The sequence below is a fragment of the Xiphophorus couchianus genome, chromosome 8 (genome assembly GCF_001444195.1).
Source record: "Xiphophorus couchianus chromosome 8, X_couchianus-1.0, whole genome shotgun sequence".
In the NCBI taxonomy this organism is placed as follows: domain Eukaryota; kingdom Metazoa; phylum Chordata; class Actinopteri; order Cyprinodontiformes; family Poeciliidae; genus Xiphophorus; species Xiphophorus couchianus.
Window position 1 is genome coordinate 19,386,336 of NC_040235.1, and position 25,654 is coordinate 19,411,989.

General features: G+C 36.9%; 2 protein-coding genes and 1 long non-coding RNA gene across 3 annotated transcripts; 1 reads left to right on the top strand and 2 right to left on the bottom strand.

Annotated features, from left to right (window-relative positions):
* Positions 1-721: 721 nt before the first annotated feature.
* pstpip2 (proline-serine-threonine phosphatase interacting protein 2) lies at positions 722-9,070 on the bottom strand. The gene is made up of 14 exons (XM_028025498.1): positions 8,920-9,070; positions 8,269-8,369; positions 6,156-6,230; positions 5,536-5,570; positions 5,331-5,437; positions 5,179-5,241; positions 4,118-4,216; positions 3,832-3,877; positions 3,616-3,695; positions 3,442-3,540; positions 2,211-2,307; positions 1,997-2,081; positions 1,850-1,884; positions 722-1,767 (listed from the first exon to the last, which is right to left on the bottom strand). Exons 1-14 carry the CDS (start codon positions 8,950-8,952, stop codon positions 1,712-1,714), a joined length of 1,011 nt encoding a protein of 336 aa, XP_027881299.1. The 5' UTR covers positions 8,953-9,070; the 3' UTR covers positions 722-1,711.
* Positions 9,071-14,154: 5,084 nt separating this feature from the next.
* Positions 14,155-15,258, top strand: LOC114149046 (uncharacterized). The gene is made up of 2 exons (XR_003596419.1): positions 14,155-14,295; positions 14,406-15,258. It is a non-coding gene; the product is annotated as an uncharacterized LOC114149046 (long non-coding RNA).
* A 2,120-nt stretch (positions 15,259-17,378) lies between these two features.
* On the bottom strand, positions 17,379-25,162 carry LOC114149566 (Golgi phosphoprotein 3-like). Its single transcript, XM_028025555.1, has 5 exons — positions 24,626-25,162; positions 24,015-24,146; positions 23,696-23,810; positions 22,311-22,471; positions 17,379-19,773 (listed from the first exon to the last, which is right to left on the bottom strand). The coding sequence occupies exons 1-5, from the start codon at positions 24,836-24,838 to the stop codon at positions 19,510-19,512; spliced, it is 885 nt and encodes a 294-aa protein (XP_027881356.1). The 5' UTR covers positions 24,839-25,162; the 3' UTR covers positions 17,379-19,509.
* Positions 25,163-25,654: the final 492 nt, after the last annotated feature.

Consider the following 25,654-nt stretch of genomic DNA (forward strand, 5'->3'; position numbering starts at 1 on the left):
TGAAGTGCCTGGAGGAAGTGTTTTATGTGTTTGGGGTAAAAATAAATAAATCAACGAAACCAAGCATGTTGGCTTGGTTATACAGGAACAGAGCAACACTTTGGAGAAAATAACAAAAGACAAAATCTGTTGTGTAGCCACATTAAAAATTGCTGTCTAATCTAGAAAGATTTAGTTTCTTGGAAAAATAGGGGTGCAGATATTATAATGTGACACAAGAAAATGCTGGTGAACTATATTGGGATTTTATGTAACAGACTATTATTAAGTAGCACATATTTGTAAAATTAAAGGCAACTGACACTTTTGTATTTTTGGTTTGTTTTACAAATAAAGAAAAAAGTCTGGAATGCATTATATTTAGCTCCCCCACGTCAATACTTTGTGGAACCATCTGTTACCATAGAGTATTCTGAGACATATATCTTCACAACTACAAACTGGGATTTTTAAATTTTTTTGGGTGAAGTAGAGGGAGTCAGAATACATGTAAACAGCAATTGTGAAGATTCTCAACTGGGATGCACTGATGGTATGTTTTAGGGTTGTTAACCGCAGGAAGGATTAGCTAGACCTCGCTCTTTACAAGGCCTGTATGTAATCTGCCAAGTTTCAGATGTTATGCAGTTACTATTTCCATTGTCAGGTGATCTTCTTGGTTGCTCTGGACTCTTACAGGGTTAACAAGCACTGAATAGAAATTCACACCACACTTTTCAGGTAATTTTTATCAAAAATATTTTAAAACGATCATTTACCTTTGATTTAACAATTATGCATTCCATTGTGTTTTGCTCTATCATATACATACGACTTCCACACAAAACGTTGAAGTTTATGGTTGTGACATGGCAACATGTGGAAAAAAAATTCAAAAGTTATGAAGTGCTCTCAAGTGTAGTAAGCATGAAGACAGATGAAGCAACAGTATTTCCCTTTTCCACTGTCTCAAACTCAACTTCATTTCACATTCATTAATAAAAATACAGATTTGTCAGCAGAACGGCAAATTCAGAGGGCATAGCTTCAGCAATTTGACTCGTTTTCATGAGATTTTAGATGAAAGGATTGATGGTGAAGATATAGATACAAGGATATATAATTTATATGTACATCATATATATAAGTCTGGATTAGAAAGAGGCCTGTTTTTCATTATCACGAACAATTCGCAAAAATGTAACAACTTCAAGTTAATAAATAACTTAGATAGGGACTTGTTTTTGTCTTACGTTAAAAACGTGAGAATCTTGCCACTCACGAGACAGTGGTCAGTCACTTTCACATCAACAAGGAAATGAAAACTGGTAAACAAATGGCATGTTTAAATCTGGGAAAGTCTTAATGCAAAAAAAAATCAAAGCACAGTTAACATAAACATAAATATATAATCCAACCTAACTGCAGAATTCACACTGCAATTAAGTTTGCATTATTGTCTTAAGATTTCTGTCTGATGATTTTCTGTGAAGTAAAACACTGACCATGAATGCTTATTATGATCAATAAATATTAACTTCAAACCTATTCCACTTATTTTATTTCATAAAAGTACATTCAACACATGAAGAAATCTAAAGTGAAACATAGTCTGTACACATAGTTATGACACAAATTTTCCATCTGATATGACCGTGTGTTTACAGGAAGCCTAAAAAGGGGAAGGAATGGGCTATAACGGGTAAGTCTGAAACTGCTGGTGATGTATGTGTTAATACTGGATCACACTGTAATCTCCGTCCTGCACCAAAGAGTGGCGCGAGTCATCTGCAATGAAAGGACAATATCATTCAGAACATATAGCAAAACCTGCAAAAAGGAGAGAACTCTTTAGTGAAAGAAAACCCACCTCTATTCTGTGTTGGATCAGGGAGTGGTCCCCTTCTGCAAATTCACAAATTAATGTTGGTACATAAATTGTGGTCAATTTTATTTGCAGCAGCAGCAAAGAACAAGTCATAAAATGAGAAAAAAGATTTTGCATTTTCTTAATTACCTCACAGCTGGTGGAGGCATCCGGGAAGGCGGTGGTCCAGTTGGAGACCTTAGTCCTGAGTAGAAGTTCTCATACACGACTGGAGCTGTTCCAGACAAGCACAGAGATTGTTCACTTACTGGCAAATAGTAATGGATAATAACTACTTCCCTCTGTTTACGGGACTGTTTAATTGTTAATGGCACGCTACTATCAGTTTGTGTTCCAGTCTCACCTGCAGGTTTGTCTCCGGTCCGTCTGAGATTTACGAAGTGTTCGATATCTTCCTGGACGTCACATTGCTCTAGTGACCTCCTCACTTCCTCGTTTAGCTTGGCACACACAGACACATAAAACACAAAATGTTATACATGTTTGTACTCTGATAAATACAGTTTTCTGTTCAAGTGAGGAAAAATAATACTAGACCGACAGGCTGGACAAAAGGAGAAGTAATCATGCGTTATACAAGTTCTTATATTGATAAAACAGTTACCTATTTAATAAATGAGTAAAAATTGTCAAAGTAGTAAATTGATAGGCTGGACAAAGGGTGACATTAATCAGAGAAAGTTTGGGCTATTTCACACAGGACTGTTTCAGTGTCCAGATGATCAGACAACAGAGACATGATAAAAAAAAAAACACTAGTAGCGCTTCCTGTGGCAAAACAATGACAAAACAATGACTCAAGGAGTCTGAATACAAATTAGATACTTTTGGAAGCATTTCCTTCCACTTTACATTTCATCTGCTACTTTTTGCTGAACTATTACAAAAGCTTCTAATAAAACACACGGAAGATTGCGATTGCAACTTAGTAAATAAGATAAAAAATTCCAAGTTTTATGAAGACTTTTGCAGGCCACTGTATGAGTAACACCTATTTACAGCCAAGACCAACATTTATTTTCTGATGCCTGGTGATGTCTGACCCTTAAGCCGCTAAGTGCTTAGCTGTGGTCTGCAGGTAGCTGTTAAATGTCTCTGTCTGCTGTGTGGTGGGAGTGCAGCGGATTAAAATGACTGCGTCAGCACTTTTTTCACTACCTAGAACAACAGACACCAAAAATCTTCACACCTAAGGAGATCTAAATCCAAAACAATAACCTCAGAGAAAACAAAGTAGCTTATTGCCCTTTTGATAAGTCAAAAATATTGACTTTAGCACTTTGAAGTACATAATGTCCAAGTGTACATGCTAATTTTGTAAGAAGTCTAAAAACTCATTATGTTTACATTTTGTAATGTGAACTTGTACTTAAAAGGCATTAAAAGTTTTGACGGCCTGACATGAACCCCCGCAAAAAAGCCATTTGTGCTTCGATAGGCCAGCTGATTAAGGAAGCAGCTCTATTATTGCTTGAGAAATGATAAAACGGTTCCTTGTCAGCGGTTTAAAAACTGTACATGTGACTGCAATGTTAATGTGATGTAGATCACGGCAATCCGATTTGGAGCCTTACCTCGTCGCTGGTGACACATTGCTGTGAAAGCTGGTTGAGATGAGTCCACACTGTGTTCCTCACGAAGTTAATACGCTCTATTGACTGTTTTTCAAATATCTGGGATTTAAAAAAAAAGAACTGGTATTTAGCACATTGTGTGTCTAGAGCATTAATTGTTATTCTCAGCCTCACCTCGCAGGCGTTCACATGCTCCTTCAGCCAGTCATCTCTAATTTTCCCCAGAGTTATAACATTCTGTTGGTATAATCTGTCTGCCAATGAAACAGATCCATCACTATGGATATTCAGTTACATCGATTGGTTTTGTCAATCCTTTAGTGCTTAAAAGCCAAACTTTCATTTAATCCAGCCAGTTCATTGTAGCGTTGCTTTTTATTTTTAACTTACCTGCTTCTTCTGCACTCAGTTTTGCCTGCTGAGCTTTTGACTGGAGCTGGAAAATAAATAACAGAAGCCTCATTATAAATTAGGAATGTCCACATGGAAAAAAAAATAGTGACATTTTCCAAAAATAACAAGTGATAGATAATGCAGTTTACCCCTAAACTAGGACTAGAGTACAGAGTAATCATTTATTCTGACAAACACCAAGTTTACTGAAGTTCAATGGTTCAGACTATCTAATGTACTTCATCTTTTTTTAATGTCAGAGTATGATAGGTTCTCTGTGTACCTTCTCCACAAGCTTGGTGTTGTTGGTATTAGTGTTTCGGTTCATGTTCTGATCCGCTTCTTCTTTGTCACGACACTTCTGCTCATATGTTTTCTTGGACTGGGCACAAAACCCACAGCAATTAGGAACTGTCATCATTCTGAACCTTTTGTCATCAGAAAGAATCACAGCAAAACATAAAGAATACAGAAAATCACTCTGGAGTAATTAGTTCTCCTTTTTCAACTAATTCACTTCATAATTTGCACGTTTCTCATCATGAAGCCATGACTTTTTTTTGTAAGTGGTATAATTAGATATTCGGACTAAAAGCAACTTAATGGAGCAACTTCCTCCATCAAAGTAGAAGTAAAGAATTTAATATTTTACATACAGTTTAAACTGTTTTGATAATTCTGCTTGTCCTATTTTGCTTCCTATACTACTTTGGGTTCTTATTTTACACGATAGGTTGCCCAACAGCAGTGGAAAACAAGAGACAACTAGCAACATGTTTGTTTTCACTTTTATAAGTGTGAGTATTCCAACTTACATAAAACTATTTAAAGGTATGTGGAAGACTTAAAATGAACTTAAATTTTGTTGTTGTAGATTTTTTTTCCCCATTACAAATTGGACTTCAAGAAAAAAGTAGAAAATTTGAGAACACAGTTAAAATGTTAGGAGAAGAGTGAACATTCTCGGTTCTTGGAAAAACCGAGAACCAAGACGCATCCACAGTATGCTTATATGCTAAAAGAGAAAACATTTTTTTTTTCAAACATGATCTAAGATATTTACAGAAGTCGCCGCAGGCCATTGCACTAGAGTCATTTCTACTTTTTTGTTCATATGGTTTTTCCATTATTCATACATCTATTGATTTACAAAACAACTAAAGTAATTTTCAAAGATAAAAAAAAACAGACAAGGACGATCACTGACTAAATATGCTCAAGCTAAAGTCGGGTTTTCTGTCATTTTCAGTGTTGCTACTGTGCTATAAAAGATTTACGTATTTTCAGAGGTTTTACACCCTCAAATCTGAATATGTGCTGTAACACATTTTCATCTCAACTCACATCCATCGTCTTCTTAAACTGTGAGGACTTCTGTTTGTGAAGAGCATCCATCTGTTGTTCTATCTAAAAAAAATAAAATAAAGGTTATACATCTAATTAACTCAGGTCACCTAAAATATCACAGCATATTTAGCATAGACAAGAGCACCAACTTTTTTCCTTGCTTCTTTTTGCTTTTCTTTGAATTCTTCCAGTTTCTTGACCTCTTCCCTCATACTCTGCGCCAGTTGTAAGTGTGATAAACTAACATGTTCAGTCTCTTAAAGGAGAAAAAAACAACAACACGCTTTTAGTTGCATTTAGCATGGAAAGCATGAACTCAAAGAGTCATTGTAACATTGTTGTCAAGGCACTTACGTAGCTTAAACACGTCCAGGGATCTTTTCAATGTGCTTAAAATATAAAAGTAAAACAGACTATCATTCCAAATTTACATAAATGGAAAAAAAATCATTACCATATAGTTTCTTCCAATTGAAATGTCCCTATTCTTTTGTCACAGGGAATCTATCTAACTTTTGAAAAAGGACTAATCAAGCGTCATAAAAGGAAACACCATCATCTTCTCTCGTCCCTCTTCCTTCCTCTTAACACTTAAATTTTTACACAGGAACAAAACCAGAATAGACATTTGACTAAAATGGGAACTTGTGTTGTTGAAGAAGTAGCATGTTAGCAATAGCACTTTAAATAGGGACCTACTAAAATCTCATTAGGAAACTGAAAAGGGGCCAGTATCATCAGCTATTCCTATTTTAATGGAATAACCACATTAAATTCCCCTTGTGTATTTAAAAAGTGCGTTTGAATGAAAGTGTTGTGTTTTTGCTGAATGTATCCGTGCCTAAATCTGGAAGTAAAGGCACAAAAGGTTGTTCTGCAAGAAATATATGCATTCAACAGCAAAATGCTTGTGTGCTGTATTTATAGTTGGTCAGTCGAGTAAATGACTGCATCTGGACTGGGAGGTTGCTTACTTCATCTCATTGTGTCCACAAACTTTCTTGGACAAACCAAGCAAGTCTTTGGCGTACCTCTCTTCGATCGAAGCCCTGAAAGGAACAGTTAATAAACAGTGAGTCTTTTAAGAGAGTAGATATATTGAAAAATATGGCAAAAGTTATCTTCCAATGCATTTAATAGTGATCTTACATTATTTAATGTTCCAAAGTTGTGCAGTTAAGTGCAAGGTAAGAGATCCATGGTTTTTACCACTTATATGCATACAAATGTTGCATGCAGGTTTAAAACTTTGGTCTCTAACCTCCTTTTCACACATAGATGTTAAAACGTTTTGCTCATTCAACCTCCCAAATTAGTTCAAACTCAGTGGGAGTGGATAGAGAACATTTTTGGAACGCAAATGCTTATGTAATAAATAATTCCTTTGTGCCTCTGCATTGCCCTGCTGCTAATGAGCTACTCCCCCAAGTCTTAGTCTCTTGCAAAACCAAACAGGTTTTCTTTCAGCTTTAAAAACCTTTATCCGTTTTTCCATCAGCTCTGACCAGCTTCCCAATCCCTGCTGAAGACACACAACCCCACACCATGATGCTGCCACCTCTGGGGGTGTTGTGACCAATTTATTCTGATGTATTATTTTATGTTGTTTTTTACACAGTAGAACCACACAAATGAATCTCACTATTCATTTTTGCACTGCTTTTTGAAAATCATGTATATATATGTATATATATGTCTATCTAATAAAAATCATAGTAAAATACATTAGTTTCTGGTTCAAACATGACAAAATGTGAAAAAGTTCATATTTTTGCAAGATGCTGCACCACAAACGTCTCCAACAAGATTCTCACTTTGCATCTCATAGGAGAACAGACTTTTTAGAGGCAGATCTGTTTTGCATATTATCCGCTTGCTTGACTGATATGCAAAAAGGAATGAACATAAGCTTACTTGTTGCTTTGAAGCCTTACAAATGGTTATAATTCATGCTGAGATGATGCATGAAAAGTACGTACAGTTGCTTCTTTTAAGTTACATCGGACGACACAGCTGAGAAAAATTGACAAAATGTACCTACATTTGTCGCCTGTATCATGCAGAAACAGCTAAATCGAGCTCCGAAGACTGGCTTAAAGTTTATTGGGCTACTTATAAACCAAAACTGATTACCGGTATTTCACTTTTTATGCTGGTCACACAAAGACCAAGCCCAGGCCTTTACACAGCAATCAATCAAGTGAAGAAACACAGCACAGATACCAAAGCAGGAAGCAGCTACTCTAATCTGTTTTAGAACAAATACCCTTTAATGGTCCATTACTTTTCTGACCCTGATTAGTAAACAGTGACACACAGCATGTACAGAAACTCCCAACAAGATTTAGTAAATGCGAGCATGAATTTCTGCATGGCTTAAAGGCCATGTCTGCTTTCTATTTTCCATTTTCACAGTTTTAGGTATCTTAGCTCAGTAATGTCTCTTTACAGCAACTGTCATGGTCAAAAAGTCTTACTTCTTGTATTTTGTGAAGCAGTTTTGTCCACGGTATGCTTTCCTTTTTAATTTAAGGAACTTTCAGTTGTGGTATTGTGCAATCTGCTTTTCTAGCTATTTCTATAGCTTATTACTGTCTATCATAATGACAAGAATAGTGTTCTGTTGCACTAAATCATAAAAAGCTCCTCAATCATTTACATTACTTTAGCTCCGGTTAGCGGTAGAAATAACAGGAGTTAATGTGTGTGTGTGGTGTGTGATAGAGCTAGGGTAGATGAATTATTATAGGAGGAAAGAGGAATTTAGAATGCAAACACATGACTTTGTACGACTCCCCAATAAAATACACCTAAAGATGCTTCACAAACACACTTTACAACTTAAATAATCCAGAAATGTTATAAGGGGATCAATTTAGAATAGTTAAGTGTAGAAAATAACTTTGTGTAGTCTTGCTGTTCTAGGATGTAACACACCTTATTATATCTTTACCTTTAGTATCTTAAAAGATAAACTTTATTGCTTCCCACAGTGACACAAAAAGCTACAGTTCCTGTTGCTTTAGTTTTTGGAATTTGGACCTGAGTGGAATCAATTTCCTGAGCACGTATGAGAAACGTCCTTACCTAGCTTTCATGAAGTCCTCCACCTCTTTGCATGTCCTTTTTCCGTCATTCAGATACTGAATGATGGCATCATAGCCAGCAGTGGAAGTCAGATCTGGACACTGAAAAAAAAAAAAAAAAAGTCTTATTTTCTTCATTAAAAACACCTTCTTACATGTTCTCTGAACTATTTTAACTGTAACGTGTTCTGCCTAGACTGCTGGAATTAGGGAAACCTTCAACTTCCACTTGATATATATTTATATTTTGAGCTTTGCACCTATGTTAGCGTGTGACCCAGCAAAAATAAAATATAATCTCAATTTCCACTTCTTTTGAATGGTATAACAAGATCAATAACTGCAGATTTGATTAAATTAGAGATTTTAAGAGGAAAAAAGGTCAATTATAATTGTGCAAATTTGTTATGAGTTTTTCCGTTTCATGCTATTAGCTAAGGTTTAAAGTACGAATGTCCTAACTTGATTATCTAACAGGTACATGGAACATAAGAAATCAATGGAAAGGCTTATTACAAATTATCAGATCAAATCTAACTAAATAATTCCTATATATGCATCAAGTTTTAAATTTAAAAAGTACATATCTGAGGCGTATAAACTTCTACATTTAGTCTCCATTAGAAAATAACGCGGAATACAAATACCTCACCCAGAAAAAATCTTTGAAGTGAAGGTTCTTCATGACTGAAACACAGCAAGCGGCAGAGAGGCAGGGTTACCTGGGCTGCAAGTGTGTATATTCCCTCTGCAACACACACTGCTTGTCGGTCAAGTGTGAACAACTCTCTTGGGTCAATGTGTCGAGCGCACAGTGACGATGACGCCGACAGATAGGTGGAGCATGGCATTTCCAAATTATGTTTGAGTATGCTGCCCTCTGCTGACTACAGATAGCAATTACAAATTAAAGTCGTTCAAAAGACATGCTCTTGCAATTAAAAGCATTTTGGTGTGTGGGTTGTGTCTGAGATCTAATGCCGAGAAATATGAGAAAACGGATTGAAATATGACCGACGAGGCAACCTAAAATTAGTAATAAAGGAAGTAAAGTCCCAGCAGCCCAGAGTGTTATTTAGTGAAAAATTGTATGTCTGTCACACATAATTCCCTATTTCTTTAAAAATGCACATACTGCATCCTTCTTTTGGCAATGGAGATTTGGAGGCTTCTGATATTTTCATACCTTCCCTGTCTTTTTTCCCCCTGAATTGTCATACTGGTTTGAAATTCAAACAGGCAGTAACCCAGAGTACATGTGTGAATGTATAGAAAACATTATGTCATTCTTATGTATCTATATCGCTAAGAGAGCAGAGGTTGCATTGTCTCGTAATGGAGATTTGGGAGCTGCCAGTATTTACCTTCCCCATCCTGCATAAATGGATAATTTGGTCTTATACATTCATTATAACAACATAGGTAAGAAAGCAAAAATCATTGTAAAAAATCCCTTTACTGAAAATCTAACTCTAAGTACTTCACTTTGATAAGAAAACAGTCACACTAAGACAGTGTTCTCAAACTTTTTCAGGCTGAGGAAAAAGTGGGCTTGTTAAAGTGGTTTATTAGCCCATTTAACAAACCCTCACAGACTTCCTAACCTGAAATTGCCCTGCGATAACACAACTTAATATTTAATGCAACCTGAAACAAAAATATTAGCTTTTTAACTCACTTATTGTTTTCTTTGTTCGTCCTAATTAGAAGAGTGGCACTGTTTGGTAAATATGACTGGCCACGACAAAGCCATGAACAGGTCTATTTGGACATTTTGAGTTATTTACAGGCTCTGAAAGTGTGGAGTCTAAGCTTTCCAATGATGTCAAACACATGAAAATAATAAAAGAGTTGTTCTTTACTACCAAGTGTTGTGTGCATTAATAACATTTAGGGCTATTTGTGATTTAGAATCACAGTTAAAGAAAACAGACTTGAATTGCTTTAGCAGAAACAAAAAATCATTTTTTGCACCATTAAATATAAAAATAATCCACCCATTTCTGTCAATTGTATTTATTAATTTTATTTAATTAATTTAATCATTTAATTAAATAAAAAAATAGCAATAGTAGACCTGTAAGCAGAGCCTCATTCATTACCAAGCAAAGTCAAACTTTTGAGTAACCCGGTTTTAAGCCAGTTTTCCATTACTTTTAACACAATCCTTTGGCTAGCACTTTTTAGCTCACGTCATGGCAAATACAGTACAAGGTCGTTTAAATGCAGTACCTCGCGGATCACTAGGGGACGCCCGTGGATCACAGTTTGAAAAAGACTGCACTAAGGAAACAGTCAGAACTGAAAAGAAAATTTTCTGGAATATAAAAATAACACTAGCAAAGCCATTGGGCAATAATTTAGCTATGTAAACTAAATATCTGCTTCACGTATCCCAGAATTACAGAAGTGTTCAGACACGTTTGGACCTGTCCGCTCTCGCTGAAGCCACTGGTATTCTTAAGTTTCACCACCCAGGAATGGCATGCCTTCTTCAGGTAATTTTCAGTCGCTGCAATGACACGTGCATATAATCGACCAATGGCAGTTTCTGATTTGGGCAACTAGGGCGGTTGCCCCCTCGCCTCTCTATACCCATTCTCCCGCCTTCCCCTCACTCCACTGAACTTAGGATCTGAATGTCAGCCTAATGCAAAAACCTACTCTACCCCCCTCCCTTTGTTTGTGTTTCTACTTGCCAGTTATTCTGCTGAATTATTATAGGACAGTTTTTATTGTATGACTAATTTATAAAAGTACCTATATGACTGTAAAGACTATTCTTTTACTAGCAGAAGGAGATGTGTGCGCCTGAGGCCCTGAGAAAAGTTTTTGGAAAGTATTTTTCCTGGAAGACTGCAAGGTTTCCTGAAACTTGAGCTTGTAGTCACCAGTGACTACAAGATCCTAACAGAAGGAAATAATGTAATATTTCAATATAAATCGGATGTGTATCGGAATATGTGTTGTATCTGTAATATGACTGAGACAATTGGCATTAGAAAATAAAGCGGAATACAAATACGTCACCCAGAAAAAATCTTTGAAGAGAAGACTTTTTCACTTCACTTTCTTTGAAAAAGAAGTATATGAATCATCTCTGCAAGAGAAGATACAGAGTTTCTAGTCAAGATGTATTTTAATGACTGACGCAAGTATAGACATGATGGGAATGTCCAATCATCATACTGCTCAGAAAGGAGATGGGTTCTTCTGTCTCCCAGAGATGTATATGTTGTGGTCTGAAATGTGCAAACTGACCCCAGGACAAGAGTCGAAGATCTTGTTAAAAAATGAAGCTGTTACAAGGTGTCATCATCCACAGTACAGTGTGTCCTGTAATGACATGGGCCAGGAGGAAGGAAGGGGAAAAAAGCATATAAAGCCAGATAGCAGTTTGCAAATGCACAATTACAAAGACCTTCTTGTATGGAGATATGTCGTGTGGTCTGATGAAACTAAAGTGAAACTGTTTGGTCATAAGGACCATTGTTGCATTTGCAGGAAAAAGTGACACCAGGGAACACCAGCCTAACTAGGAAGTATGGGGGATTTACTGCTCGTCCAGTCAATGGAAATTATTTTCAAATTTTAACTGACCTAAGACCAAAAAAAAGTTTGGTTTGATTTAATAAGAAAAATAATTATATTGCTGACTTTTGTTGAGTGACATACATTTTTGGTTTCAACTCTAGTGTTTTAACATTACTTTTGTTATTATTACAATAAATACCAAAAAATATGATAAAATTGATATATAAAAAAGAAGCTCATATCATCCACCTCTATGATGTAGTATGCGTTTTGATCTTTGTTTACCTGTGCTTTTTTTAAAAACTTAAATAAATTAAAGAAGAATCATTAACTGGAGTGCTGATGTTACGCTGGTGAGTACTAACCTTAAATAAACCCATATTTCCTGTGAAATACACAGATTTCAGGACTTTTTATATAATAGGTATTTCTAAGTGGAAAGTTCCAGATGTAATCTTTGTGTTTCTGATTTTGAAACTAATTCAGTACTTTGGAGAGCATTACAATAATACCTATCTGGCTAAATAGGCTTCCTAAATATGCTTTGCTACAGAATATGGAATCAGTAACTGTTTTGCAGTACGCATCCATTGATAAACAAGTTCATGGTACATTTACTGTGAAAAAACTGTCTCTCTAGGTACATTATCTTCAGTACGTTATAACAGTGAACTCAAAAACATTTGATAGTACTATTATGAGCTGTGGACACGCCTTCTTCAACCACGTGACCAGTTTGTTTCGTTTGTAACTTACAACGTGGAAGAAGTCAGACAGGCAGAAGAAGCACTTCCTCAGTTCAAATGTGACATTTGACTTATTCCTCATTTACTTCCTATAACTTTAAAATCAATTGTATGATGAAATTGTTTGTGTTAAAACAGTTTTTCGGGATTTTTACCTGTTTACTGGTGTCTCTACAGTGCTGTCTATTTTGTTCCAGCTTTTTTTTTTAACGTTTTTACTTTCTGTCACACTTAAATGTTTTAGCTCACCAAATCCAATTTAATTTTAGACAAGTCTTCAAATTACAGTTTCATTTATTTAGGGGGAAAAAGGTGAGGGTCAGCTGTTGCTGTGGCGGCAACAACTGCCGTCTGGCATTTTGATGCTCTCATTATGTCTCATGCATCCCTATGGAGGAATTTTGGCCTATTTCTCCTTCCATATCTGTTTTAAATCTGCTACATTGGAGGTGGGGTTTTTTTTTTTTGCACAAATGACATACCACAGCTTCTTATTTGAACTTGTGTCTTGATTTAAAGTTTACAAGTTACTCCAAGGTGGACTTGCTGGTTTACTTCAGATCATTGTTCCACTGTATAACTCAAGGTTGATATGAAAAGCTTTTTAAAATTTTTTTTTTTTATCTTTGTCTATTGTCAAAGTTGATTTTATGAAAGTACATCTTTCTGTGGAAAAAAGGCCATCATTGATTCCAGGAACCAGAGACAAAAAGATGATAAAATCTTCTCAGACTATAAGTCACATGAAACAGAAAAATCAGCCATGTGCCACGAGGCCTGGTTTGAAAGTATGTAGTCACACTAAGATAGTCGAAAGTAAACAATGGGACCTCTTTGAAACAGAATTGCCAAATAAAGTAACAAGGTGCTTTTGAGTGAGATAAGATTGTTTTAGCTAAAACATCAGACCACCGATCACCTGACTGCACAAGGAAGTATATTCAGTGGTACTTTCCCCTTTTCGGAGAGCAGAACAGAATAACATGCTCATGTAGTGACATGTTCATGTGTTCATGCTCCTGTATGGAGGATTGAGATTTGTGTATTTTACTTTTAATATGAAGGTCTGTCACATGATAATTGTGTTGTTAACTACATAGTGTGGCTGTTGCTTGAAGTATTCGGGCTTCTGTGTACTGTCATACAAAGTGACAGTACACAGTGAACTCCAAAGTCAACCTTTGGAGTTTTGTAACATTTGAACACAAAAACAATCCTCCTATGAACTGGTAAAGTTGTACACTTACATAAATGTATCTTCATGATAAGCAAGATTTAATTTATTGACATATATCCGAACATGGGAGTAAGAAATGATGTCATCTTTCATCATATGACTCACTGTAGTTGTTTACTTTCGATATCGCACTGCTGTGAACTCATGAAGATATCAAATTTTTAATTTGTGAGTATGTTCATTAGTTTTCTAGTGTTGTCGTGCCTTAACAGTAGATGTGTATAATATAGAGAGTAAAGATATTACATGTTATGCAAGGCTTCCTGATTAGAGAAGTTTACAACAATATCATAAACAAGTTCTCAAGTGGGTGGAGCTTGGCAGGGGATTCCTTGGGTCGCTACGTCATCAAACTACTTAATCAGTACTTAAGCTTCACTTCCTAAGTTTAGCTTCAACCTGTTCTTCCTTGTCAAAGCAACACAACAGGCATTTAAAAACTCAGTGATCGAGAAAAACTGAACATCTGAAAACTTCTGGTCTAAGATGACAGTCAAAGTGGAAAACCACGGTGAGTTAAAAAGGATGTAGACAAACCTGTTTGAGTAGAAATGTGCTTGTGTGAAACTATGGGTCTTAATGTTTCCAATTGTAACCTTGACTTTTTTCTCTGCCTCACAGATCTTCCTGCCGCTGCTGAGCTCTGCGCTCGCGAGCTGCGGCAAGTTGGAGATAAATTGTACTGGAGATATAAACTCCTGGAAATGCTGCTCAAGAACTATGAGACTCTCAACAAAATAAAATGAGAGGTCACACCGACACAGACGGAATCATGAATTCGACAAAACCCAAACTAGCCTTGGATGAGAAGGCCATTACTGGTTATGACATGGTGATCCTTGCGAGGGCTTTCCACTGCTGACACATCTGGCGGGACTCGCCAGTGTGGACTTTGGAGTGAGATTAAGATGGAAAACAAAACAGGCGGGAGGATGTTGATCCCGCGGCTGACTGGACCAAAGGACAACGACTACATGGCAGTTGTCTGCTGAAGATACTGGAACTGAAAAACACAAACATTCGTGCACCGAATCATGTTTACAGCAGGTTCATTTAAGAGTTGTAGCAATGGGAAATGTTGGTGTTATGGATTTGTTAAAAAAGTTACAAATGGAACAATTTCTTTCTCATAATAGTTACTTGTACTGTCTTTGTTTAATGGGATACAACTGTTATTTGACAATGGTTGTAGTTCTATTTATTGTTTTAAGTATTTGTGAACTTATTTTAATTTTTTTAAGTTAAAATGTTGTCAGGTTTTATACAACCTGTTCTGTCTTTGACAGCATTACATGGATGTTAGGCAGAGTATATTTGAAATACTATGTCTTTGAAATGTAGCAGAAAAACCTGACTAAATTATCTCCACCTTTACTGATGTATCTTTGTATGCCTGATGCTGAGGATATTGTAATTAATGGCAATAAATTTGTTTGCACTGATACTTGGATCTTAAAAATAAATCATCCTCAATGGGACTAATGTATTTCTTTTTTTTAGAACAAATTGATGACATTGTGAAAATTAGCCAAGTCTTCTGGACAACATTTTTACAGAAACTGAGACAAAGGAAGCTCATATTTGTTAAGCATGAGCTATTTCTCTTTTTATTTCAGGGAGGAAAAAAATGTTTCCAGATATCATACCTGGATTTGCTTTTAGATTAGATTCTTAAATTTAGAACTCACATAGAAATATGTCTGTCTCATTCAAATTCAAAAATGCTTTACTGATCCCAAAGGGAAATTAGAAACTGCTGTAACTCGTATTTAATCTGATTTCTTCGGAGTTGCAGGTGGTGTTGGCTGTGAGTGGAAAAGATCTGGTGTAGCAGTCTGTATTACAACAAATTTCAAGAAGCCTCTGACTAAAGATAATCCGGTTTTCTAAAACAGTCTTATGAAGAGGATTAGACTCACAGTTTAATTTGTCAAATTTTATTGACCGAGGTTCACAAACAGCAAATAAAGATTTGCTGAATGCCACAATAAGAGAATGTGTTGGAGATTCGTATATTAATGTCTTCTAAATCAGCAGTTTACATCCAAAATGATTACTATGTTTTTAATGAGGGAAAACCCAGATGAAGATGCTTTGGAGGCTTTGGAAACTAATGATAGGGTAACTGACACATTTAAGTTAATTGGAGGAACACCTGTGGATGCTTTTCAAGAGAACACCTCAGACTCACTATCTTGTTAAAAATTATGGGAATCTCAAGAAATCAGCAAAGAACAAAAGCCAAAGACCTTGTGATGTTACTGTGGAATGAGCTGAAAGGCCACTCGATTATTTTAAAAGAAATACAAAACAGCCAAATTGGAGTTTCCAAACGCACACAAGGAACTGGTTCACTTCATAAACTAGATGGCAACCCAAGAAAAATACATTATGAGGAAATATTCCTGAAATATCAAAAGATATCAGCCTGGAAATTTAAACTCGGATGCAAATGGGCCTTCCAAATGGACGATGACTCTTAGCAACCAGGCAAAGTGGTTACAAAGTGGCTTAAGTCAACTTTGTGGCAATACTAGCAAATACTGAGGAAATGTATTCAAAGTTCTGATTTTGAAGAATTGAAAAAAAAAATCTCTGACATTTTCTCTCATTATTGTGACATTTTGAAAATAGGAATAATCTTGGTTATTCTAACTGACCTTAAAATAGGTTTGAGTTATTTAGAATTAGTACCTTAGACGTACAGGTAACATCTGAGCAAAGGAAAAAGACCAACAAAGCAAGAACACCACAAACAACTACCCTTCAAACTGTTTTCATGTTGACAAGACTGCCCCCAAGTGGAAATAACATGCAAATGCGTGCACACAAAGCAGATAAAGCATGTTGAGGCCTTTCAGCCAGTGGTCTCAAATTCCAGTCCACAAAGGCCAGGGTCCTGCAACTTTTAGACGTGTGCCTTTATGTTTTACAATCTTAAATTAAATGGTTAAACTGCCTCACTAGCAGGCAGTCAAGCACTACAGAGCTCTGCTAATGAGCAAATATTGGAACCATCCAATATTGAAGCGGAGAAACATCCATAAAGTTCCAGGTCCTTTGAGCCATAGGTGTCTCTGCTCTAACACAGCTGATTCAAATGGCCCAACTATCCTCTCCCAGCAAGTCAAATCTGCTACTGAACCAGGGAAAGAATAAAAACATGCAGGATACCAACCCTGCATGCTGGTATCCTTTGCTTTGTGTTACCTGTGTTGGTTTAAGTAAAATCCAAATAACACAAACAGAGGTTATATTTGCAATGTGACATAACTTTAATGTTCAAGAGTTTTGAGTAGTTTTGCATGACAAAGTAAGATTATCCAGTATATTAACTGACTGAATGTCAAAGATCCATACTTTGAACCATTTTTATGCTCAAACATTTGAATCTAGTGTTATAGCAGTTGGTAAACTCATTCTTACCTCGAGGAAAAACACTGAAAACTACATTGAGAACTACAGACCTTACTCAAAATTTATAAATCCTAAATTTTTGTAGCAGGAAAAAAAGCACCTTATGAGACGTATGGATGCTGCAATATATAAAATGGTTATAGAAAACATGAAAATAAAAAACACCAAAACGGTGAATTCAGGCACTTAAAGGATCCTTACTTTATTTTCCGTGGTAATACAAAAAAAGCATACAGAATTATAGAGAATAGCAGAGTAGATCCCTTTCATTGAATTCCATTAGATCATACACGTAAAATGACTAATAATTACATACAAGCCTGTTCTCTGTAGCTACATCCGTCAAGTACCCCGGCTCCTCCACCAATAGCATGCATGGTCTCTTTGCTGTAAACGCATTGAAACAGTTCTTCATACCCCTTGGCATGTTGTATGTAGAAATTAAAACCAAACAGGAAAGAAAAATGTATGCAATCAAACAAAAAGCAATTTCACATTACACAAAGATTACATTGACTAGAACAGAATGATATTTATGATCACACTTTTATTTATGAAAATAAGTTTTAACTGACTTGCTCTGAATCGTGTTTTTGGTGTTAAGTCTTTGTTCCAACGGACTACATGTTCTATTCTTCTGGATTTGTTTCCCAGCTAACTCTTCCATCTTCTAAAGAACAAAACAACATCCCCATGTTTTTTTACTTATTTATTTTTTAAACAAAATCTGTATGATTTATGACTAGATATATAAAATAAAACTTATAGATTCACCAACTGCAAGATGGAGCCTTTAAGGGTCACCTCATCCAAACTACGCATTTCTTCTTAAGATTTTTACTGATAATTTCCATTCTTTCGTAGAAGGAAAACAGTTCACACTCAAGTTTGTGGATCAGCAAAGTGGGAAAGTAGGCCTGTGAATTTCATAAGGCGGATAACAAAAACTCCACTTGAACAAGACTCTTAAATCGTCATGGGTGTAAAACCAGCTGCGTTCAGTGAAGAGGTGTATTTAACCATTAAGAACAAAAAGGGGGGAAATTGACACTAACATGGACCAAACTGAAACAAACCTGTCTAGTAGAAATATCCCCAGCCTATTTCAGTAAGCAGCCTCGTTACCCTTATCCTCAGAAATCCCAATCTGAAATTAGTTTCTGAAAGCACCTTTAGTTTTAATGCACACTCAGAAAGCAGAAGCTGTTATTAATCAGAAGCAGTCTACAGAGGGAGCTTTTAATTTCTTCTCTTTTTTTTTGTCAGAGTTGCTAAGGTTCATAATTTTTAATGTTACTCAATCCTGTAAAATACCTATAAACAGAATCCAACCTACAGGGGTAAAGACTGAATAGAACAGGTGATAAATGAAAGGCTACTCCAGGCATCAGCTAGCTACATAAAACAACAATGCTGGGACTAGCAATGTACTATAAACACAGAATGGACACTTGGGGAAAAAAAAAACGTTTTTTTGTACTTAAATACACTGGAGGTGAAGTTCTTCATGTAAGTCACTAAAGGGTCAGATAACGAACAGAACTCAGGTGTTTTTATCCTTCCTTTCTTCCTCAGGATGTGATGAGAAAGAAGGGAGGGGAGAAAGCATGAGGACAAAATAATGAGAAAATCTGTGAAACATTCAGGTAATCTGTTCTAACAGTAACGATAAGCAATTTCTCCCCAACACGCTGGGGAATGAACTGTTGGAGAGGGCGTAGCGTAGTGGGGGGGGCCTCCGTGAGTGCAAAGAGTATCTATAGCCATGTAATTTTCCATCTTTTAATTCACGAATTAGCATGAGGGAGCGTACAGAGACTAGTTTGCAGACAGTGGCCAGACCTTGAAGCAATGCAGGTGACGTTTTTTCTTTTCTTTGATGCGACGCTTGACCCTGGTCAGTTTCTTCATATTCACCATGACAACTGCCACCTGCTCTGCTCTCTGGTGCCATCCTATGCAAGCAGAGGCTCGTCCGCTCGTAGTGTTGATGTTTTTAAACAGATCCATAGTCCGCGGTGGCAGATCACTTACCTCACTCATGTGAAAGCAGCCAGTCGTCGTTTTCCATTCAGACACCATTCTTTCCAATCAACAGTTACTTGGTGAAGCCCACCACCACTCAGACTGCACTGTGTTAATATGGACTACCACCAAAAGAAATGTCATCCAGAATAGATGTATAAACAGGCTCCTCAACCAGAATAGATTGTCTTATTTAAGTGAAGTCTGTCTCATTAAGTCCTTCAACCAATTAAATAACCCAGACCACAGCCAGATCGTTTCAGTCTCAACCAGTCAGGCATTTTCATTTAGTAAATGCAGCGACCACAGCCCACATGAGTTCATTGGCATTGGGCTTTGAGCTCTCCTTCTCGGGCTCCAGCTCCAGCAGGGTGTGGACCCGCTTCATGCCCAGGTCGTACTGGTCATCCTGGAGGGGGGCGAAGGCGTTCTCTAGAACGTCGGACGAGTGAGCCAGGAGAATCAGGGAGAGCACCCGCTTGTCCATGCGATGAGGATCATTGACCCACTTCTCCAAAACGGAATCCTGGACTTTCTTGACAAGGCGCTGGAGTGGATCAAAGGAAAGCGTTACTTCCACTTAAAGAGCCAAATGAGAAAACAGAAATCCCTTTTATAGACGACAGTTATACTTTTAACCAATCACTAAAAGTAAGGGGGAACCCACAGCATTTCCAGCATTCACCAAATCTGTAACACTCACTAAGAGAGTTGAGTGGTCAGTACAAAAGACGTTTCACAAAGCTCTAGAGCTTTGTGAAAGCATCTTCAAATTTATCATACTCTGAAACACACTGCAGTGTGAGGGTAAATATAAGTTAATTTAATTAACTAAGGCTTTCTGCTTATGAGTTCTCTCAGAAAATGAGTATTTTCATGCCTCATTTAGACACTTAAAGAGTTGTAGAACAATGAGCACCCCAATAAAGCTGTTAACTACATACAATAGAAACTTAGGCGAGATTTTATGCCACATAGTACCGTAGTTTAAATCCTTCAGATTAATATGAAATCTCTATTAAGTATGATGCTGCTAATTTTGTCTTTCAGGTAGCAAAAACCACCAAGAGTCACAGAAATTTAAAACATCCCACCGATCACTCTTACTAAACTAACGCTGTTTTGAAACCACGGTTGGCTGGCCTCCTGCATATACAGCCCAGTTAAAACACAAAAACAGATACATATATTTTAAATATTTTTGCCTTATGCTATATGTAAAATGAAAAATATGGAGTAGATATTTCAACTGTTTAAAATCTTACCGATTTTAGGAATAGTAGTAGAAATAATTGTTCTTCTGTTTAAAGAAACAGCGATTAGAGCTGTCTACATTTTGTGAGAAAATCTTGTCATCTCAAAAAGCCCAAAATTTAAAGGAAAAAGAAAGTAGGATGGTTTGTGCAAGACTCATCCACTGGGCTTTTTAGACCAATAAACATAATTTGGATGAAGGTCTAAATGATGGATGAGCCCAACATTTACTCACCGTTAATCAAAAGTTCTCTAATCGGTTCTTATGACTCAGTTACAATCAATTCGCCTGACCACATAAATGTTTCAACCTCATTTTTTTCTCCTGGGATATTTATTAAACTCGGAATATTTATTGAACTGGTTGGTCTCCTTTTTACAGTTTAAACTGTCAGTTTTATAGAGATCCACATCAGTGATGAAGAGAGCGAACATCCAACTCTGCATAAGCTGGAAATATTGCTTCTTGGTGCAATCCTCAGATTTCTGCCAGTGAGCACAACAATTTATTACACTAATAAGGCTTGTTGGCTGAATCCCATCTTTCACACCCAACAAAAAAATTAAATTAAATTACAGCTTATTTTTAATCTAATTATCTAATTAAGAAATATTAGCTGAGCCAAGTAGTTTTGAATCATCAAGTCTACTAAAACAAAAGACTCATTTAAATGGAGATAAAGGTTTTGTGAAACTTACAATGAATCAAGTTGTGACGTGCTGAATCTTTAAAATGGTGAGAGGATGACATGTGTGTGTGCGACTCTTTATTTCATATTTTGTTGGCACGATAAAACAATGTGCAAGTCAACTTATATTACCAAATAATTTAATTACACAACACGTGAAGAGCTACACAGACATCCTCATTTTGGAGGCCAATGTCTGATCAATCTGCAGAGGCATTTATAAGCTAATGAAATTAAAAAAATAAATATATACATGGCAATGTCTGCTTAAAATAAAGTAAAATGCAATAACTTCACCAATAGTTGGGTTCCAGAACTTATTGTAGAAACAATGTTTTCAAAGCAAAGATTTTTAGCTAAAATAATGCATTTTTAAGAGAAAAAGGACAACAAATACAGGTCACAGCTTTGGACACATGAGTCAGTTCATTGTTCATTTATACATCCTTTCATTTCTACTCCATTCTGTCTTGTATGCTACTCTGAAAGCTGATGAAATGTTGATCTAAAATCTAAAACTTCAGAAAACAGAAGTGTATCACCTACTATTATTGAGATTGCAACACCTAAACTTTGTTGAAACTTAAAATACAAGTTGTGGGGTAAAAGGAAGATGAAAACTGTCTTTTGTTTTTTTTTGTTTTAGTGGCTCTGATAAAAAAAAATGCATGGGCCTGCCCCTGAATAACAAAACAACGGTGCAATGCTGCAGAATGTTCAGCCTGAATCCCCAACTAATTCCTCCCTTTAACATTGAAAATATTCACCTTTATATTAATATATTTTTTAATAAAAACATCCAGCTGGCCTTTACATAACAGCTAGATTTACACCATTACTCACAGGTGGGCTCTATGTACTTTGTGAAGTAGTTCAAAAGGTATGAATACTTTTTTGAGATGCAAAACTCAAAAAAGACAAATTACATAGTGTGCATTTATCAAGATCTAATGTAGCTGAAACTGTGCTAGAAGAGGTCAAACTTGTTGAAAATTTAACTGAGGGTGTGACTACACTTCATACAATAGCAGTCTGACATGGAGAGCTGAAAAATGCTTTTACTTTTTATGTTACACATCGACTCGTTAATCCTTAATCAGCTCAACAATGAATGGACAGGATGAACACTGCCTCATCATACCTGCTTGATGGTGCTGTTGGTTAGCGGATGTGTGGTCATGTCAAAAAGCAGGAAGTTCTGTTTTTCTGTGGTGAGGACCCCCTTCTCTACCAGGTTTTTGGCCAGACGCTCTCTGACGTTTCGGAGCTGGTAGTGGAGCTTCAGGGGATTCCAGGTCTCTCCTACAGGTCAACACAAAAATGTAGCTTTAAATAACCAGGGTTTCTGCATGTTTCTGTAAGCTAACTCCCCTTGGTAAGATGTTGCCCTAAGGCAACAGACAATATCACAATACCAAGAGGGTAGAAATCACACTTCCAAGTCAGCATAGTGAAGATATACGATTAATAGTAGTGACGATGATGAGCTGTTAGGATAGTAGTAGTTGGATTGAGAGTGTTAACGTTAATCTACCCTCCATTTCCTAAAAGAGGTACAGAATATAGCGACAGTTATTGTGTAAATGGAGGAAAATATGCAGAAATAATGAGCAAATATGCCAAGAATAGAAGTCTGCACACTTGATCCTCACATCATTTGCCATCTATGTTTCGATCCTACTTAGATTGTCATCATGTCAAAACACCTGAATTCTTACAAATTCAGGCAACATTCATGGAAAAAAACAAAACACTCATACAGTGTTGAACAATGCTTTTACATTTAAAATTGTATGTGCAATACTCTTGTAGCAATTGAGTGTTTTAAAGGTTTGCGAAACATATTTGAAAAATGCACTTTTTCAGACTGGTTATTTAGGTAATCCTAAGACAAAGACTGAAGAATTTCTTCTCCAACATGGTGTTGTAAATTCCCTTTAAACTTTATGAATCACATTAAGATTAAAGATAACTTAGGTGACTTAACGCAAGTTAAATATACTTCTGCTCAGTTTTGGTTTTCAACTCAGACAGGAGTGCCCATTGCCTTCAGGCTTCGGTTACTTAACTTACAGCCTTAAGACACGGCTTCTGGTAAGCTTCATAGCACTGGCGATTGACAAGTTCGAAAATCTCTGTAATCAAACCAACAAATTGGTCATTTCTTTTTTTTTAAGAGTTTTGGCACGGTGCAAAATAGTCTGAAAACATGTGCAAGAACTACAACACAATGATTCCAATTAAAGGAAGAAGTAAAACGTGCACAACCTTGCATCCTTAAATTAATAATGAGTTGCATTTGAAGGTAACTAGTATGACATCAACTTGGTGGGATTTTGACTTGCTTAAAAATTTAGATGGTTAAATGTAAGTAACCTTGAATAACAAGGACCAAATGGGAAAACTACTTTGTAGTAAAATAGAGCAAATCAGCACAAGATATGCAAATAAAAGCACACAATCTACTTAGGCAGTTTCATGATGACTGCAAGCTTTGTTTTACAAAGTCAGAAGTGCTTATCTCACCACTGAGGAGTTCTATCCAGCTCTGCACAGTCTCTGGAGGCTGAGTTTCTTTAATATGCTTCAAGGCCTCATCCAGCAGCACATCTCCTGTTGGTGCATCAGACTTGCAGATAACCTTGCAAAAACAAAAAGATAATTGTCAGTGGCAGACAAGTCAACTTTTAACTGGATTCACATCTTACGCAAACAGGAATTACAAGTGTGGCAAGGAGTGCCTTTGTTGGAAAGATAAAAATTCTTCCTCTGAAGCATAATTATCTTTAAAAACAAACTAACTCTACGGTATACCATATAAAGAATTTCGATGACAAATACTCACCTTTCTTGCCAGGAGGCTTTTCCTCCGCACACCGCAGGCCTCCAGCTGTATCCTTCCTCTGAGGGCCAGTTCTACCAGCATACAGCCGCGGAGGCCGGAAGAAATACAGTCGTTCCAGAAAGACGTGTAGCCCTGAGCGAAGAAGAAGAAGAAGAAGAAAAAACGCTGGCTTAGCTGACGTGTTGATCCTGCCTTGGTACAACACTTCCAGGTTTCAAAGGACCTCACACCTGGAGAACTACCCAGGTAACGCAAGCCGTGGAAGCTACGTAGCTCAGTAAACAAGTAGCATAACTGCTTTGATCCGGGAAGTTATAAACCGGATGCTTCGGAACCGCACCAGACCGCCGTATTCAGATAATACAGTTATTATTAAGCACCTTGAGAGAACTGACACGTTGCACGTCGGTAAACAGAAGCTACTTTGACACACGTTGGCTAACAGGATTTACACCGTAACACTTTAAAGTCAGACACGTCGAGCTGAGCATAAACAAATCCCGGAAACATTCGCTACTGAGTGGATAAACTCGGTGTTCTGTGTTGACATTTAGCCGATGACGCAACGTAAACACTTTTAATAAGTTAACGGATTACAAACAGCCCCGCACCTCTCGGTCCTTGAGGCCCAGAAGCAGGACTTCCTCCATCAACGTCAGCCTGGTTTCCTTAGAGTCCCCCTTGTCATCCTCCTCTTCTTCAACTCGGCGAGCCTCGTCTTCCTCTCCGCCAGAATCTTTCTCCTTCTCGGCGGCAGCGGCGCTGCGAATGGCCTCGGTCCTCCGTTGGACGAGGCCCGAGGTTCTCTGCGTGAGAGAAGTCATCGCTGGGGCTGCGAAGCGGTCGGATTCAAAGACAAGCTCCTACCTCGGTGAGATAGGGAGCCGTGCAGCATCAAAACCGAGTTCTGAAAGGGGGAAAAAGGAGATGAAAGACAGGTCGGCCAAGAAGAGACAGCGGCCGTTGACGTTAAGCTGGGCTCGGTGTTCTAGCGAAGACTATGCCCACTTCCTGATCCAACATGGTGGCGGTGCTTCTATGACGTCGACTGAGGTCTGAGTAGGACAGTGAACGCTTCTCTCGTGTTGCCTTCGTTGTTGTGGGAAAATCCTACACAACAGGTTAATAGTAATTCAGATGAGTGATTTATCAAATAAATATTTTGAAGTGAAAGTTTCAGTTCAACTGTATTAAATACATAAAAAATATTGATGTAAACACATGAATTAAAACTGAAATTCTTTATATGTTCATTTTGTGAATATCAATACGAACAAAGGCTGTGAATATTATCGATATGAACAAAGACTGTAAATGTTATCAATATGAACATAGGATGGGAATATAATCCAAATGAATGTATAGGCTGTGAATATTAAAAATATGTATAAAACTGTGAATATTGTTATGGAGGTAATTTGGGAGTAATATCAATATTATATTCTTTGAATACTGCCAATATTAACGTATCCTGTAAATATTATCTATAAGATCATAGGCATTGAATATTATTAATATGAACATAGACTGTGAATGTAATCAATATGAATGAACGCAGTGGTTATTATTGAAATCAATGTAGGTTGTGACTTACTGATATGAACGAAGGCTATTAATATTAACAGGCTATGAATATTGTT